Raw genomic sequence first — 17,827 nt, 5'->3', positions numbered from 1 at the left:
ACGTTTCTTTAAAAAAAAGAAAGAAACGAAACAAGAGACGAGGCAGACGGTCTCCCCCTCTTTCCAGGAAACCGCCTGCAGCCCTGCCAGCAGATTGGGGCCCACTCCCCCAGCGGTCCCACCCCAAAATGCATGGCGGGTATCAGGGGAAGGGCTGGCTTGGAGGCTGACAAGCTGAGCCCTCAGGGGACCTGGTGAGCCCACCCCCCTCCTCTAAAACGAGGACTGGAGTTGTAGGAAGAGGGAGAAAACCAAACAGGAGGCAGTCAGGGCACCCCGAGACCTCTGCGGGGCGCTGCCTCAGTTTTGGTTACTAGGTATTAACTCAAGGAAAGATGCTGACTTTTTATTTTAAAGCCCAACAAGAACTTGAATTCTGAAAGAGAACAAACGACTCAAGTGTCCAGACGAGTCTCTTCCCTCCTCAGTGCTCTGCAGGCACTTGCAGTTGACAGCCTCGGCCACTCGAGTCCCCGAGGCCACGGCGGCACTGCGTTCCGACTCCGCGACAGGTCCTGAGTGCTCGCCGCAGCCACTGCTCCCTCTACCCCCTCCACCCTCGCGCTCAGACGGGCGCAGAGCGAGGACCCAGCACCAGGCCTGGGTGGCCCCGTGGGCGGCGGCACAGGAGGCAGGCCCTGCCTGTCCGCGAGCCCGGCCAGCACGCCTCAGCAGCTGCTGCTTCTCCCGGGGGAGCCGCCCACAGCAATGGGGCAGGACGCACCGGAAAAGCTCTACGTTATCTTTTTTCTTCTTGAAAATAAAAATATATCTTTATAGCATGTGGCTTCTCTTCCATTCCACCTTTTTCTTAGCATGTAATAGATACGGAGACGTGTGTTTATGGTGCAGGGTGAAGCCTTCTTCACAGGATGTAACGAGAGGTAAACGGTCGGCCCCGGCTTTGCTATCAGACCTGCACAGTGGGGAGGCGTCAGGAGGCTGCGGGCTGCTGGGAGCTCCGTTCTAACAAACAGAGGCCAGAGAATCCGTGCTTCCAGAGGCTTCCAGACCCTCGCCCCTAGGGATCACAGCCCACCTATCCCACTTTTAAAAAATAGCAAAAGCTGAAGCTAGTCTCTAGGATTCGGGGCAATGCCTAGTACGGAGCCGCTCCTGCTCCGCCACCCGCTCCCGTTCGCAGGGGCCACGGCGCATGTCGCCCCCAGATTCGGTGCCAGCGGCTGGGCTGCTCAGTGTCTTTTCGTGGAGGAGACCTTCTTCTTACGCGCCGCCAACATCTCGTAGAACGGGTCCCTGCTGATGGCCGCTCTAGAGTACACAAACGGAGAAAACATAAGAGACGTGAGAATACAGTCAGGAAGAGAGGCCAGGTGAGAGCCCGGGGGGCTTCTGGAGGGTCCTCACCACTCCCTGAGCAGGGCAGGGCCAGGCAGGGACAGGATGGGGCGCTGCTGGGCAGGGCGGGGCCGGGCAGAGGTGGGGCGGGGTGGGGCAGGACTGGGACGGGGCGGGGCAGGGGTGGGGGGGGCGGTGTGTGTGGAGTGGCAGGACCAGGGCTGGGCGGTGCCGGGCAGCGCAGGGCAGGGCTGCGTGTGGGAGGGAACCCGGTGCGAAGCCCTGGTCCTGAGGGGGCCCCACCGTGAAGGTATCTGACCACTCAGGGCGGTTTAAGGAGGCAATCCAACCAGTAAAAATCTGGCTTCATTTTCGGGGCTCTAGGGCAGATCTGCCTTTGCCCCTTGGGTGGGCCAAGCCCCTTGGGTGGGCCACGGAGGCCTATGCAGAGGAGTCTGCGACACTCTGCGCCCTGTGAGAAGCAGTGTCTTGTCCCAGAATGTCAATTTGCAACCAGACAGACGGAGGCTCACGCCCAGGTGCCGACCCTTTCCTCGGGCTATGTCGTAACTCCTGCTTTCCCCAGTAAAATGAGACACTCCCGCCCCTCACTGGGCTTTTGGGAGGCTGAAAAGAGAGAATGTATACAAAGCGCACAGCAAACTGGCAAACAAGCTCTCAGCCAGAGACTGCCATTACTGCTGGAGCTCCAACTGTACAGAGACCTGACAAGAGAACCCCACGCTCATGATGACCAGGGGCCAGTGTGCTGGAGGCTCGGGCTGCTGGGCAAAACCGGCCCTGAAGCACCGGAGGAGAGATGCCCACCCAGCAGCCCTCGCGCGCCTGCTGTTGCCAGCTCTTTCTCCAGGAGAAGCACAGAGCAAGGACGGCGGACACTTAGCGCTGCAGGACACTGACAGCGCAGGTTCCTGAGTCAGGCTGAAGACCAGCACCACCTCCGCGTGTCTTTGGACAATTTCATTAACTTTGTTGTGCCTCAGTTTCCTCATTCATAAAACCGGGGTAATAACCCTGATACGATATGCCTACCCTTCGCAGGGTGGTGAGGATTAAAGAGACCGTGCCCACAGAGTGCTCAGAAAGGTGTCTGCAGACCTGAGTCTGAGCAGAAGCCTCATCGGCCACGGGGGCAAAGCGAGTTTTGGAACAGAGCCACGGGAGCTGAGCAATCCCATAGGGAGGGCTTACGCTGAGGTTAACTAAAGAGCTGAAAGATTCTAGCTGTGATTTTAAGGACTGCTTAACTGTTCTGACCTCAGAAGTCACAGACCACCTGAGAGACAAAATGTCCAGGTACAGCGAGACCTTCCTGAATGAATAATGAGGGAAAGGGAGGCTATGTACGACCACATATCCAAAAATGCTGTAACGCTGTAGCGATTAAAACAGCACAGCATTTATATAGAAGCAAACAGATCAACAGATGTTAGCATGTGTACAAACTAAAGAAAGTACTTCAGATCAGCAGGGAAAAATGGATTAATAAAAAAATGGTGTTGGGACAACTGGCTATTTATTTGAGGGAATGAAGTTAGATCCCTTACTTCAAACCAGGGCTTTGAACTGAACCGGTTCTTTCAGGTTTGAACCCCTGCTGAGAATTTGCATTTCTAACAAGTTCCCAGGCTATGCTAATGCTGCTGGTTAGGGAGCAACTCTGAGAACCACTAGTAGAGCAGTGGTTCTCAAAATTTATTATACGTAAGAATCACCCGGGGATCTTGTTAAAATGTAGATTCTGACTCAGTTTATCTGGGGTGGAAATGCATATTCTCAGCAGGGATTCGAACTGAACCAACTGGTGTGAAGCCCTGCTTCAAACCACAGATAAAAAACAAATTCAATGAGGAATAAAGGAATAGAGAAGGCCGACCTATAGGAGACTCAGATCTGGGGGTGACAAGGGGCGAGGCAGTGTGAGGCTCCCACACCCACGAGCTGAAGGACGCAGTCAGAGCTCCAAGGTCAAGGAGAAGAAAAGGGCTGCAGTGGGGAAGAGGTCAAAGACCAGGGCTCCTCGATCTTCCCACCCGTTCAGATCCCAGAAGAGCTTGTTAAAATGCAGATTCTGAGTAAGTCAGGGGCGGCTGGGATTCTGAGCTCTAAAAGCTCCCAGGTGAGGCCGACGCAGCCGTCCCTGGACCACACCGAGCAGCGAGGGCAGAGGTGACGGCCGCAGCCACAAAGGTGAGGGCCAGCACACACCAAGCGACACACACACAATGCTAAAGCAGACGGCCTTCCCTCAACACAATCCGAGAAGAAACTAAAACTGGATTTCAAAGAGCGGGGCCCATGAATCAGCAATATTTGATCATGGCTTCTTACCGCACTCTGCATTGTTCGCTTACATCCAAGTTCCCAGACTTACTGCCTGGCCAACATCACAAGTCACTACCAAATGGAAGGACAGACTTAGACCTTTAGATGTGGGAGGAAGCAATGCTCTCTGGGGCAAAGCTCTCATTTCCCCGCCACACTGCGTCAGTCGCCAAGCTCCCGACTTCAGGCCAGGTTCTTTCCAGTCCTCCAGGTTCCTCCGCTCCTGAAAGCACCATGGGAAATGCATGTCCCAACCATGGTGACAGTGGCATCACTGGGTGCCCCGGTCAGGGATGACACACCCAGGATGCCTTCACTGAGAACGCACTTCTGAGAGACACTCCCCAAATGTCCTAAAGGTGGAAGGGACGCCTGCCTGGCCAACCTTGTCAGCCCCATCAACACTGATGAGCAAGAGGATAGCACAGACAGCCCCCTGTATCCATGACGACCACCACCTCCACTGAGCGGTCACCCTGAGAATGAGACTTGCTTTCTAAGGTGAGAAAAGGCCGTCCAGTGAACGGCGGGGCTGTAAGTGCGCCTACATGTTCCCTCGGCTCCATGGGGTGCACCTGGGAAACAAACATGGTTTGAGGTGGTCTCTGAACACCTGAAATGGTCAAATCCAGAGACCTCCTGAAAAGTCGCCAGGGAATCCCAACCAAAGCATCCCCCAAAGATTTAAGACGAGCAGTACAGAGGAAGAACAGACAGTACATGTAGCGGCTGAAAGGATCCACACTGCGGGGTGAGAATAAAGGGAAGGCGGGCCACCCTCCCGACTCCGGAGGCCACGTACTTAATGCACTTGATCCACTCCTCCTTCTCCTCGGGCGTCGGTGCGGAGATGCGGTACACCGTGTGGTTCCCCTCCACCACGCGCCCGTCAGCCTCCGTCTTGCAGGCCTTGATCACTTGGTCTTTGTTGTCAGGGATGTAAAGCTCGAAGCAGTTCTGAGAGTCGAGAGAGAAGGAGCAAATGACTGACAAGTCACAGAAAGCTGCTGACCCGGCAAAGCGCTCATTACTTCCCCAAAGACTATTCTGATCTTCATGAAAAAGAGGCCGGACAGATTTCCCTTGGAAAAGAGGAGCCTGGAAGGTGGTTCTGCAGAATGTAAACTGCAGATAAGCAGGCCTTACTGACAAAGGTATTAGCTGAAAAAATGTTAGCTCTCCTCCTGATACACAGAAAATATGCAGAGAACTGCAGGTTACTTCATGCTTTTTGAAGCCCAGCCAGCAAAATCAGAATATTCCAAAACGAAGGGGAACTATTGTATCAGGAGCCCCAAGGTTATGGAAGAAGCAGCCCAATCCCAAGTGCTGCTGCTGCCATCTGAGGAGGGGCAGCATCAACACTGCACTGATACTGGTCAACCAGTAAGTGACAGAGCGAGTGGCAGAGCAAGAAGAGGGTGTGAGAGTCTCCTCCTGGGCGTGGCTGGGAAGGACAGTAAAGACAACCAGAAAAGGGCTAAATTAAAGTCACAACGGTACTTGCCAGTGGTTTCTCTCTAACTAAACCTTTGCAGTTTTCCTCTTTTCCAGAGGGCTGCTATGCCCACCCCTTTTCTCCTCACAACAGATACTCACTGGTTTTTTGGAGTCCTCCACCTCCCGGATACTCAGGTTCTCCAAAGGGATGATCCCCCGGGGCTCCTTATCCTACAGGAGAGAGGAAGAGAGGAAGATATCACCGCTTATCCCACAGACAACAGGAGAGGTGGACGTCGCCGCTCCGTCTGAGGACACACGCTGTGACGTTCCTCGTCAGCGCCTCACTGCAGCCCTCCTGCCTTCACCAGGACTTACACTCACACGCCAGCTCTGGGGCCTACACACCCTGCTCTGAGAAAGGATGAAAAAGCCACAGGGGTCGTCGAGCTGGGACACAGGAACCCCTCTGATCAACAGCCCCCTGCCAGTGGAAAGCCCAGGAGATTCCACAGACGCCTTGGAAGAGTGTGTTCACAATGGCCCGAGGCGGCTGCTCCTTCCTCTTACAAAACGGCCCCCCTTCCTTGCCTGGCTCTCCACAACTTTGAAGCCTCACTTCCAGGGTTGGCAGCTCCAGAAAGCCTTTCTCAGCCTCGCAGGTGTCCCTGTCTGTGCCCCCACGCCTGGGAGTTATCTGTGGGGACATCACTGCCTCCCTGTCAGCTGCTGCCCTATCATTGCCCAGTCTGGCTCAAGGAGACACTTCCTCCCTGACAATTCCTCCCAGATCTACAATAGCCCCTACATACATGTCCAATGTCCAGAGCAGAGCTGAACCACTTGCCACCCCACACCCAAGTGGTCCTCCTCCAGTGCCTCCAGGCTCTCCCCTTTCGAGGCCCACTCCTACACCCAGTTCCACCTGCCCGAGGTCTGCCTCCATCCTTCACACTTCCTAATTACTGCTGATGGTCATTTCTGCACTGCCTGGGCCTGGAGCATTCCTGGTGTGTCCTAGCCGTTCCACAGGATCAGCTCTACATGTAAGTGAAATCGGTGCTCACCACCAATCTTGACTTCCTGAGGTCTATCTTTTGAGTCATTCTCTCACTGGCTGGGTTTTGCTGTCGGGCAACTTTTGCAAGAAGGATGCACGGGGCAGCAACCTTTTCCTGTATTTGATAAGGCCGTTCATTGGGCTTTACTTCAAGGACCAGCTGGCTGGATAAGGGTTCTTGCTCATACTTTCTTTCCTTCAGAACTGTGTAGCCCTAGATCCATTATCCCGGGTGCTGAAAGCTACTGGAGATGATCTGCTTTTTCCAGCTGAATGCCAGAAGAGTTGGCTCTAAGTTCAGCTGTTTACCTGGGTGAAGCCTTGGTGCCAAGCTTCCTAAAACTGTCCTGAAATACAGTGAACTCTTTTGATTTGCAGATCTAGGTTTTTCTCTCCTTTTCAGGGAAATTATCTCATAACATAGCACAGTATGCCTCCGAATTCACAGGTACCGATTATTCTGGTATTGGGGTCATCTTTATCTGTCCTCTGTATCTGTTAGCTGCTTTCTCTGTCTTCCTTTTTCTTCTTCTTCTTTTTTTTTTTTTTTAACTATTTTTCTTTTTCAGATGCACTCTCTGTGACCATTTCAAGCCTCTTCTCTGTAACAGCGATTACATTTTCGGCTCTTTCTGTCCCATTCCTTTAAGTTTTAACTTACTTATTAATAAATAAGTTGAAATTCTTCAGTTATATGGCTTTGGTGCTCATTTGTGTGACATCTGAACCTCCCCTTTCTGGCCTTCCAGTTTGTCCCAGGAACTCTGGCAGTGACACTGCTTGTCCTCCCACCGTGTCTGTAGAAGCAATGACCTTCCCATTTCACTCTGCCCTCCCCCTTCACTGGATCTCCTCCCTTCGGCTGTCCCTTCTGAGCCACACGCTCGCCATTTCTCCTACTCCAGAAACCTCAATTCCCCAAATCACCGTTGTCTCCATCTCCCTTCCAACAGGGCACAGACTCTTTCATGGCAAGGACCCAAGTTCGCTCTTCCTGGCCCAGCTCCAAAGCGCCTTCATAGCGCGGTGCACGCTGTTCTCGGTACCTTTTCCCTGCCTGGAGTCCGTCCCCGTCTAGAAGCGGATGCTGCCTCTGAGCTGCAGCTCCTTCTGCTGGGCCCACTGCATCTTCAGGGCACCCGACTCTGAGGTCTGTCTCAGTTCTTGCCTCTGCTTAAACTCTCCCCCACCCCCCAAAGAGGCAGAAGGACAAAGGGGACTGTCCCCACTGCCTCCGTGGGCGACGGCCGGTGCTCACCGTCGTGTACTCGAAGTAGTAGAGGCAGTTGTCTGTCAAAATGAACCAGCGCCGCTTCCACGTCTTCACCCTGCCACCTGCAGAGCAAGCAGAGAGCACACTGGACAAGAGACGCCAGGCCTCGCGTGGGCCCACGACACACAAAGCGCTCTTCTCCAGAGGGGCGAGGGGGCAGGGCACTGAGGGGACACGGGGGCCATGGCAAACTGGCATCGAGAACGAGACACAGAGCCAAGACAGAAGCATCTTTATGAAGTGAGAGTCTCCGGTACAAGCAGAGCAAGCGATTTAGTGACACCTGGCAATGGAGTCAGACGCAGGATGGGCGCCCAGGGCTGGGCGAACCCAGGGCAACGATGACACACAATGCAGACGGGACGCGGACTAGAGCAGCGGCAGCAAAGGCCTACCTGTGTGGCGGAAACTGGCAAACAACAGAGAACGAGGGGCAAGGCCAACCTCCCGTCCGGGGCCACGCTGCTAACCAGCAACCAGCCCCGGGCCTTTAAGGAGCAATGTTTGACCGGAAGGTGGTGGGAAGGAGGAGATAGGAAGTAAGCCATCTCAATCCCTGCACAGGCAAATCCACAGTATTCCTGGACCGTGGAACTCAAGCTCCTGCGGCTTTACCCTCTGCCCCCCTTCCTGATTGGGGTGAATTTCTATAAGGGCTCTCAGGATTCAGGGCCAGTACCCTGAAAATAGAATTCCCCCAGAGTACTGGATGAGAACCAAAGCTGAATTCTTGTCTCAGGGAAGAACCAGCTTTTCGGGAGAGACCACCAGCAGCAGCTTACTCAGTTCTGAACTTCTCTCCTGAAGCTCATCATAAAAATAGCTAGACGCGGGGGCTGTGGGGCAAAGGAGCAGGGGGAGTGGAGGCTGTGAGCCCTTGCTGCTATTTCAATAAAAAGCACTGGGGGTCACAAAGTGGTGCTGAGGCAAGTACTAAGGAAGGGCAAAGGGGCTATATCCTACTCTCAAAACATGGCATGAACCACGCACCTCCTCTCTTCCCCCGCTTATCCTGGGTCAGAACACCAGCCATACGAAAACCACCCCCGAGGTTTGCACTGTTGAGGTGTGCACGGCCTTCCACAAACACTCCTTGCTGCCCTGGACGGCATGGCCCTGTTGGTGAGCCTTGACTTAGAGAACCTCACTTCTGCAGCCTTCAGAAAAAGCAAGAAAATCTAGCGGCGGGTGTCTCGTATGACACCAGCGGTGCTTTCCTCTCCTGCCCCTCATCACCAACAGCTGCACAAAGAGTAGGGCGGTTTGAAAGGAAATATTTCCAATTGCCAGGCACGCCCGCGTGCTTACACTGCAGAAGCCTGGCAGGGGCAGGACTTGTGGAGCCGTGCACATAAACATTATGGAAGTCGAGTGCCAGCACAGACCTGGCAGACAAGCGTGAGGCCGTGTTACAGTTCTGCTTGGGTGGCTGCAATCTAAGGAGGTACAGTGATTGGCCATTAGCTGTCCAGGTTCAAGACGTCACAGACCCAGGTCAGGAAGGGGAGCCAGCCATACATGAGCCCGGGCCCCTGCCGCCCACCCACCCTGTGCTGACACCAAGCAAGGAAGACTCACTCCCTCCCCGCGACTCTTGACTTTTCTGTGAGCACTCGCCTCTGGTCCCTAAAGGTCATGGGGCAGGAAACTAAGAAAAAACAACAGATGGCTAGGAGGACATGCGTGGAAAGAAGGAAGGCTGGCAGAATTAAAACAAATGAGGAGGAGAAAGGAGACGAGGGAAATATAGAACCGGAGCCAATCTGCTATGAAAATGGAGCCCCGTGCCCATCTCAGAGGACTGAGAACTCGGGTTTGCAGCTTCTTGGGTTCAGCACACAACAGAACACCTACCCATGCTGGCCTCCCACGCACCCCCGTCACCGGCCCCAACCCGGACAGATGCTCAGGGCTTGGGAGAGCATGGGAGAGGGGTCAGGGGTCAAAGAAGCAGAATGGGAGGGAGTCTAAGAGAAAGAGCAAAGCCGGAAAATTCCTGATAACAGAAGGTGGTTATGTCCCCGGGGTACCCTGCTGTGTTGCAGAGACCTCTGCCATGGAGCATCACTGTGGTCCCCGGGGAACATTCCATGTTGAAAGAAAACAGACGTGAACAAGCAGACAGATCAATGAGCGCAACTAGGACAGTCCCTGTGGAACTCACAGGACACCCCACAGCTGCTCGGCCCTCGCTCACCCTCACAAAGAGGCTAGGGTGCGTCTCCCCTGCAGCTTGGAACGAGCCCCCGGAACATCTTAATAAATGTCACAGCGCGGGGCTGTTCCTTTCCAGGTTAGCTTTGCTCAAGTAACCCGTAAGCAGAAACCTGAGAAGCCTGGGCTGGGGAAAGCCTGTTTCCTGAAAATTGGCAAATGCAGCGTAGCTACCCGACAGCATGACTACTAAGAGGCCAATGACTCTTTGAAAAAGCGGAGGGAGAAAAAAACAAAACAAAACATAAAAAGAGAACCGAGGCTGTAACGCCCTCCCTCCGAGGGCCCGGGAAATTAAATACAGGGTCTTTAGGGCTGTTTGTTTGTTTGCTTTAGACTTTACTCGGCACCGCTCTGAGTTTGCGAGCCCTCCTTTCCCATTTCACGCACAGGCAAGCGTCCTCAGTGTCATCTAATTTCTTCTCTGAACTCCCTTTCTCAACCCCGTGTGTCAGGAGCACACGGCTTGGGGAAATCAAAGGTCCCTTCTCCCCCGCCTCGTCCTCACTTTACAAAAGACTTCACATCGGGCTGATGCACAGATGTTGATGTGACTCAACAATGACAGCATATGCCTGGCCAATAATTCCAAGAGAAAATTCAGTAAAAACTTTCTCTGCTTTTACAAACCCAGTCTTAGTGTATTTTCTTGCATTGCTGCATCCCATAAAGTTAAATCATTCTACATCTTGGTACCTGGCTATCTGATGCACTAGATTCTACTCCTAAAAGGTAAATCATGGACATTGCTCCAAACCCCTGAGCCTGGCCAGTTCCCTAGGGACTGTACAATAAGTTAGAAGCAGCAGTAACACTACCACCAGCAATTAAAAAACAAAATAACCAAAAATAACAAAATCAGAAAACGCTGCAGCGATTGCAGTTGCCTGGGCAGAGCAAGCGAGCAGGTTGAGGGGATTACATACCTCCTGGAGTTTGGGGCAAGGAAAAGGAGAGCCAAAATCATGGAAACATACAAATGAGGGAGAAAAGAAAATTAAAACAAAGAAATTAAACCAGGCTCCTTAATCTCACAGCGCACGTATCAGTCACATTCATGTCTGCTTGAGGAAGGCGCTGAGCGTGAAAACACGAGGGGGCCAGCCGGGAATGAGGGGGTTGCGTGTGCCACACCCGTTGGTTAAGGCCAGCCCTGAGGCACTACTGAAAATCTTGCCCCCAGACGCCATAAATTGTTTTTACAAAGCTAATATTTATTCATATATCCGGAGTCCAGAGCAGAGAGAGTGAAGGTCACTCCAGGGAAAATGAAATGTCCTTTCAGATGACTATCATTTTTTAAACTGTGTGTGAAAATGCACACACGTAACCCACGGATATGTATGTACACATGTGTATACACAAGGATACAGACTCTTACGGATATGCGTACACAGACATCTGCACACAACTACGAGGCTGGCCCCTGCCTCCTGCAGGACCTAAGGACCCAGGGGCGACCCTGAGAGTGCTGGAATGAGCACAACCGTGAGCGTCCAGAAGGGCTTAGTGGGGGTGGAGAAAAGGAACGCACTGACCTAAAAACTAGCCCCACATGTAGTTCAGTTTTCTCCTTTTAGAAATATGGAATGCCTCGTGAATTTGCATGCCATCCTGGTGCAGAGACCAAGACAATCTCTGCGCTGCTCTAATTTTAGTATCTGGGCTGCCAGAGCTAACACTCGGCATTAGCATTTCAACAAATTTCACTGGCGGGGGAAGCAAATCCAAGCTTGGCTGTACTTTCAAAATTTCCAGTAGGTTTCCTTGTAACTATCTGCTTGCAAATGAGGATGCAGAGCAGGCTGGCTGCCTATGGGGCCGGTAATTTTAGAGCTGTGACTTCAAAGGTTCTACTGGCTTAAAAATGAACTGCTGGCCGATTCCAGAGACATTTAAGACTCGGGTAGTGAAGTGGTGCTTCAGGGAGATTTCACAAATCAAGTCACTATGTCTAAACATAGGACTCAGGACAGGCTTCTTACAAAGCAAACATAAATCCTATTGTTATGTGAACTAGTAGGAATTCAAAGATTGTACTTCAGCGCTTCCCCAGGTGCCAGCAATGGCCAAGACAGAGCCGAGCCTCCTGTCACCGGGAGGAGAACTCAGACGGCAGAGCAGCATGGTTCTAACTTAACACCCTGGACAAGGTGGGGACCCGCTCCACTCAAAGGCCAACGCTGAAGAAGACACGGTACTCTCTCAGTGGCCAAAAAACGACATCAGAGTCAAGGGCTCTCTCTCTATTCTGAAACAATAACAGAATAATCACAGAAGGACAGGGTGCCTGTGAAAACCCCACTAATCTGTTTCCTTTTCGGTCTCTCTAGCACCTTCATGGTGAGGCATGACCACAGGTCTCAGCAGAGGGCAGAGGACTTCATCTCGAGTTTTCTGAATGAACAAAACCATTAATGTAGCTGATCTGGGTTGGCAAGGAGGGAAAGCACTGCCCAGGATGAGGAAGAGTGCTGTTGGGGGAGCTGCAGCCGGCCTCTAGGTTGCCATGCATGCTGCCTGGAGCGGATGCGCGGGTGATGATGCACTGGGGTGGGGGCAGGAGCACCAGGTACACTCTGGGTGACGGGAAGTAGAAAGATGGACACAGCTGTCACCCTCCCAGGGGCCGGGAGGCCAGGAAAGGGGACAGGGCCAGGTCCTACGGGACTGCCTACAAACAACACCTGGTCAGTGAACTCAAGAGTGGAAACGTGGACACAGATACACACGGGCCACACCCCGGACTCTCTGCATGTCACACAGATACACACGGGCCACACGGACGGCTGAAGACAGCTCGTCCCCTGGAGTCTCTGCATGTCACCCAGGGCACCGGCTGTGCACTTCGCCTCCTTTCTGGGAGGATCTTTGTTCTAAAAGAACTCACACCACTCTCTCCGTAGCTAGCCAGTCCCCACCCCATCAGCCCACCGCACACACACAGCCCTTCTAAGTTCCTGTACGGGAGCCCTAAGCTGAAGGGTGGCACTCACCGAGTTTCAACAGCCAGCCTTCTCGGTCTGGATTGAAGAAAGTATGAGTCAGGTCATTCCCATCATCTTCTGGGATCTTAAAGGGTTCGTTTTTTATGCTCTCATACAGATTCTGGGATAAAAGAGGACAAGGCATGTCTCTGACTCCAGAAACATCTTTTCTTCCTCCCCTTTCTCTTTACGCATTCAGCAAGCTTCCACGTGTGCCTGCAGTTTGCCATGGCCCCGCTGGGCACCAGCGGCCGAGGAGCGAGGCAATTCCTGCCCCCGCAGCTCACAGGCCAGTGACAACATAAATGAGATGTCTACTGGGCAATGAAGGAGGAGGAGAAAGCAGCTAGACTTCTTGTCAAGCTTGTAGTTTCAGATTCATAAACCACTTTCCCCTTCCTGATTCCTCCGCTGGGCCTCAGTACCGATTTCTTAATGACATTCACGTAATTAAACGAGTTAGAAGAGCAGGCCTGCCATAAACCCTTCTCCCTCCTCAATGCAACGCTGGTCCCAGGAGAGGGGCAGCAGGCGGGTGGGCCGCGGCGCTGGGCTCACCCGCAGGAGCTCCTCGGGCAGGTCCCCCCCGTCGTTGATGCCGCGGTTCATGGCGATGAACCTCTCTACCGTGGGCTTGTCTTTGACATTGGGGTTATGCAGGCTGGTGTTCAACATGATGATGGCAAAGGACAGGACGTAACAAGTGTCTAAGGACAAGAGAAGAGCAGAGAGGAGCCATTGTACGCAAGGCAGTCAGAAACATTCCACCAAAAGAACCAGAAGTGCCCAGTGAAATCCAGAGTGAAAAGGCATGCTCTCTAAAGACGGGGGGAGGTCCCCGGTCTTGGTATGCTCCAGGGTGCACTGTTAACTGAAAACAGCAAGACACGGAAGAGCACAAACGGTACGTCCTTCTGTTTTAAAAGGACCCACGTGTATATGTACAAGCAGCCCTGGTGGTGCAATGGTTAGGAGCTCAGCTACTAACCAAAAGGTCAGCAGTTCAAATCCACTAGCCGCTCCTTGGAAACCCTATGGGGCAGTTCTACTCTGTCCTACAGGGTTGCTGAGTGGGAATCGACTCGACAGCAGTGGGTGTATGGACATATGTGTCTGTGTGAATGCCCACCACATCCTCTAGAAGGACGCATCCACGCTCTCTCAGCACTCGACAGCTGGGGTGAGGGCAAGAGAACTGTGGGAGAGCATGAGGGGAATTTCACTTTTTACTCAATTTTTTTTTTTTTTTTAACAATGAAAATGTAGTCATGTGTAACTCTAGTAGCTAGAAAAATAATAATAATTAAACCATGAATTTAATCCAAAATGTCTAATTCCCTAAGAGAGCCATCTCCTGGGGGTGCTAAGGGTAACTCCCGGGGCTCAAAGCGGTCCCAAGGGTGAGGAGCCCTCACGGCACTGAAAGACGGGAGCTCTTGCAGATTGTGGAACATGTACATTGCAGAAAATCTGAAAATGGCAATGTTTACAGAAAGAAAATACAGATTTCCTATCATGCCACCTCCTAATAATAACTTATTTTGCTTGATTCCGTCCGTCTACATAATCCAATACCTGCGTGTATCGCACAGACAGACGGCAGCAAAACGGGAATCAAAACACATATGTGGTTTTGACTCCACTGCTTTTGCTCATCTTCTTAGCATTTTCTCATGTGATTAAAATCTTTTTCAAATACATGATTTTTTTAATAGTTGCCTACTTCATAATCCAGAGGTACCACAATTCATATTCCTGTTCTCTGTTAGACTTCTGTCATATATATGTTTTTTTTTTTATTTTTTTTATTGTGCTTTAGGTGAAAGTTTACAGCTCAAGTTAGTTTCTCATACAAACATTTACACACACATTGTTATGTGACCCTACTTGCTCTCCCCATACTGTGACAGCACACTCCTCCTTTCCACCCAGGATTTCCCATGTGCATTCAACCAGCTCCTGACCCTCTCTGCCTTCTCAGCTCACCTCCGGACAGGAGCTGCCCATTTAGTCTTACATATCTACTTGAACTAAGAAGTGCACTCTTTATGAGTATCATTTTATGTCCCATAGTCCAGTCTACTCTTTGTCTGAAGAGTTGGCTTCGGGAATGGTTTTAGTTCTGGGTTAACAGAGAGTCTGGGGGCCGTGTCTTCTGGGGTCCCCCCAGTCTCAGTCAGACCATTAAGTCTGGTCTTCTTACTAGAATTTGAGTTCTGCACCCTACTCTTCTCCTGCTCCACCCGGGACTCTCTGTTGTGTTCCCTGTCAGGGCGGTCATTGGTGGTAGCCAGGCACCATCTAGTTCTTTTGGTCTCAGGCTGATGCAGTCCCCGGTTTATGTGGCCCTTTCTGTCTCTTGGGCTAATATTTTCCTTGTGTCTTTGGTGTTCTTCATTCTTCTTTGCTCCAGGTGGGTTGGGACCGATTGATGCCTCTTAGATGGCCGCTTGCTAGCTTTTAAGACCCCAGACACCACTCACCAAAGTGGGATGCAGAACACTTTCTTAATAAACTTTTTTATGCCAATTGACCTAGATGTCCCCTGAAACCATGGTCCCCAGACCCCTGCCCCTGCTACACTGTCCCTCAAAGTGTTTGGTTGTGTTCAGGAAACTTCTTAGCTTTTGGTTGAGTCCAGTGGTGCTGACTTCCCCTTATTGTGTGTTGTCCTTCCCTTCACCTAAGATAATTCTTGTCTACTATCTAGTCAGTGAATTCCCCCCTCCCTCCCTCCTCACCCTCGTAACCATCAAAGAATATTTTCTTCTGTGTTTAAACCTTTTCTTGAGTTCATATAATAGTGCTCTCATACAATATTTGTCCTTTTGCGATTGACTAATTTCACTCAGCATAATGCCTTCCTGATTCATCCATGTTATGAGATATTTCGTGGATTCATCGTTGTATTGTTGGACTTTTGGATGGTTTCCAACTTTCTGCTATTATAAATATCATTTAAATAAATTTTCTTTAGGCATGAATCTAAGCCCTTTCGTTTCAGAAATTATCTAGCGCCAAGAAAAGACTCTGGTGTAAAACGAACTAGGACTAGCTCTCCTAGTTACCTGTGGACTGGAACACCCCATTATTGCACTGGCAGTACCGCTGGGCGAATGCCTCCATCATCCGGTCGATCTTCTGCGCCTCTCCTGGTAACCGGAAGCTCCACAGGAACTGCCTGGTGGAGAAGACAGGCTGCGTTACAGCATCTAAGAAGACAATTTACTCCTCTGCCAAGTGTTAAACTTCTAATTATCTGTAATATCAAACGGCAAAAGGGAGACCTGCTGGACTACAGTCTTGTTACAGTACCTCTGAGCAGACACAGACTCACCACTCTGCACCACCGTTACCTTAACCAAAGGGAGAGTGTGACCAGGCTTACTGGTCTGACAGAGGCTGGAGAAACCCTGAGAGAATGGCCCCCAGACACCCATTTAACTCAGTACTGAAGTCACTCCTGAGGTTCACCCTTTAGCCAAAGATCAGACAGGTCTATAAAACAAACAATAATACACATAGCTCAACCATGTATATGAGACTAAATGGGCACCCAGCCCAGGGGCATGGACGAGAAGGCAGGAGGTGACAGGAAAGCTGGACGAATGGAAACAGGGAGCCCAAGGTTGAAAAGGGGAGAGTGTTGACACATCACGGGGTTGACAACCAATGTCACAAAACGTATATTCATTGTTTAATGAGAAACTAATCTGCTCTGTAAACCTTCGTGTAAAACACAGTAAAAAAATCAAATGCAAAGGTAGAGTACACAGAAAAAAATGATAACGAAAATTTTCCTATTCCAGAGAATGGATCTCCTTCTCAGACAGATACCTGAGACTGAAACACAGATACTGCTCATTTCAACAAACTCCAGTTCCCAGGAACCCTGATGGGTGGTAGGAGAGAGAAGAGTTTCTTATGAAGGACTCACAGCTGACCCCCTAAAGGCAGACACAGAAAGCCTCTGGCCCACGCCCAACAGGTTTAATTGTGGATTACTTCCATCATCTCAATGGCGGGACAAAAAGGTGATGCTATTATTTACAACCACCAGAGTGAACACAGAATGGCTTTAAAATCTTCTCCTGACAATTCTCAAAAGGCACAAGGTTTAGGAAAAATGAATTCACTTCCCTCTTTGTAAAATGGAATACACAACTCTCCCTTCCCATTCTAGGAAGGAAATTAAAGGGTTTTCTATACTGAAAAAGAGAAGAGATTTTAAGTATTCATCAATTTCCAAAACTTCAAATGTAAAACCTGAGGAACATTTGTACAGATTTTGATTTCAGGATATATTATAATTTAATCCCCTTTAACCATCTGATCATTTTCGATCGCAGCCCACTGGACTGCTTTCTTTCAAGATACCTCAAGATATTAAAACTAATTCCCAAAGATACGATTACAATAAAATGTCACGCCTGCCAGATGAAGGAAAACTTCCGTGAACACTTACATGATTTAAAAACCTGTCTTTCACACCTTTCAAGGTGTTTACTTCAAAGATACTCACCGTAACGCCTGGACAAGGTTAAGGTCAGTGAACTCGTGTAACTCCACAAACGCATGAAGAACTTGGATGTTAAACTCATCTCTATCAAGAGAAGTAAAAAAATAGGCGAGAACCAAGAGTCAGAGGCTGATATTGAGACCCCCAAGACACGCCCATCCCCCATCCAGTCACATCTCCAAACTTGGAGTCCCAGGTCCAGTGGGAAGGCTGACCACCGATCTGCCTCTCAGACACGGCCATTCACACAGTACAGAAGAAACCTGTCTAACCGCGTTTACTGGCTAAACAAACACGGTATCGCCATGGCCCCTCTATCAACTAATATCCCCCTCAAAAGAGCTTCCCCTCAATACCAATGTGGCCACTGCCCCTTAGGACAAAAGAACTGGGAGCATCTGGAGTTTGTCTCTCTGTCATTCCTGACCCACCATCTCCACTGCGCGTGAGTCCTGGAGGCCATACCTCTCCCCCAGGTAGTCCCCGATGGCCGTCTTGTTGAGCCCTTCGCCTTTATACAAGAACTGGGCAATGTCCTCACAAGTGTTCTTGAGCAGATCGTTCTCCATTAAGAACTGGATCCCCTAGAGTGAGGTGACAAAGATGCCAATGACGGCCAGCCCGAAGCACTTAGAACCAAGGGGAGGGAGGGAGGGGAGGGGCCAGGCAGGGGTGCGCTGGACACTGAG

At 51.0% G+C, this 17,827-nt stretch overlaps 1 protein-coding gene across 5 annotated transcripts in view; it reads right to left on the bottom strand.

The window, feature by feature from the left end:
- Nucleotides 1-332: 332 nt before the first annotated feature.
- The window catches only part of CYTH1 (cytohesin 1), a 96,086-nt gene continuing 78,591 nt past the window's right edge, over nucleotides 333-17,827 (bottom strand). For 3 of the 5 annotated variants that reach the window (XM_023729206.1, XM_023729208.1, XM_023729205.1), the window contains exons 5-13: nucleotides 17,604-17,722; nucleotides 17,142-17,222; nucleotides 15,688-15,800; nucleotides 13,178-13,326; nucleotides 12,628-12,740; nucleotides 7,404-7,482; nucleotides 5,245-5,316; nucleotides 4,448-4,602; nucleotides 333-1,272 (exon numbers count right to left, since the gene is read on the bottom strand). In XM_023729206.1, coding sequence (XP_023584974.1) covers nucleotides 1,194-1,272; nucleotides 4,448-4,602; nucleotides 5,245-5,316; nucleotides 7,404-7,482; nucleotides 12,628-12,740; nucleotides 13,178-13,326; nucleotides 15,688-15,800; nucleotides 17,142-17,222; nucleotides 17,604-17,722 — 960 coding nt within the window. In that variant the 3' untranslated portion in view covers nucleotides 333-1,193. Of the gene's footprint in view, nucleotides 1,273-3,035; nucleotides 3,869-4,447; nucleotides 4,603-5,244; nucleotides 5,317-7,403; nucleotides 7,483-12,627; nucleotides 12,741-13,177; nucleotides 13,327-15,687; nucleotides 15,801-17,141; nucleotides 17,223-17,603; nucleotides 17,723-17,827 lie in introns of those variants that run through there. The other 2 variants (XM_012554954.2, XM_023729207.1) reach the window with 2 other exon arrangements.

Source organism: Trichechus manatus, unplaced genomic scaffold (genome assembly GCF_000243295.1).
Source record: "Trichechus manatus latirostris isolate Lorelei unplaced genomic scaffold, TriManLat1.0 scaffold00028, whole genome shotgun sequence".
In the NCBI taxonomy this organism is placed as follows: domain Eukaryota; kingdom Metazoa; phylum Chordata; class Mammalia; order Sirenia; family Trichechidae; genus Trichechus; species Trichechus manatus.
The sequence above is the reverse complement of the archived record's forward strand: the minus strand, read 5'-3'. Positions and strand labels throughout refer to the sequence as shown.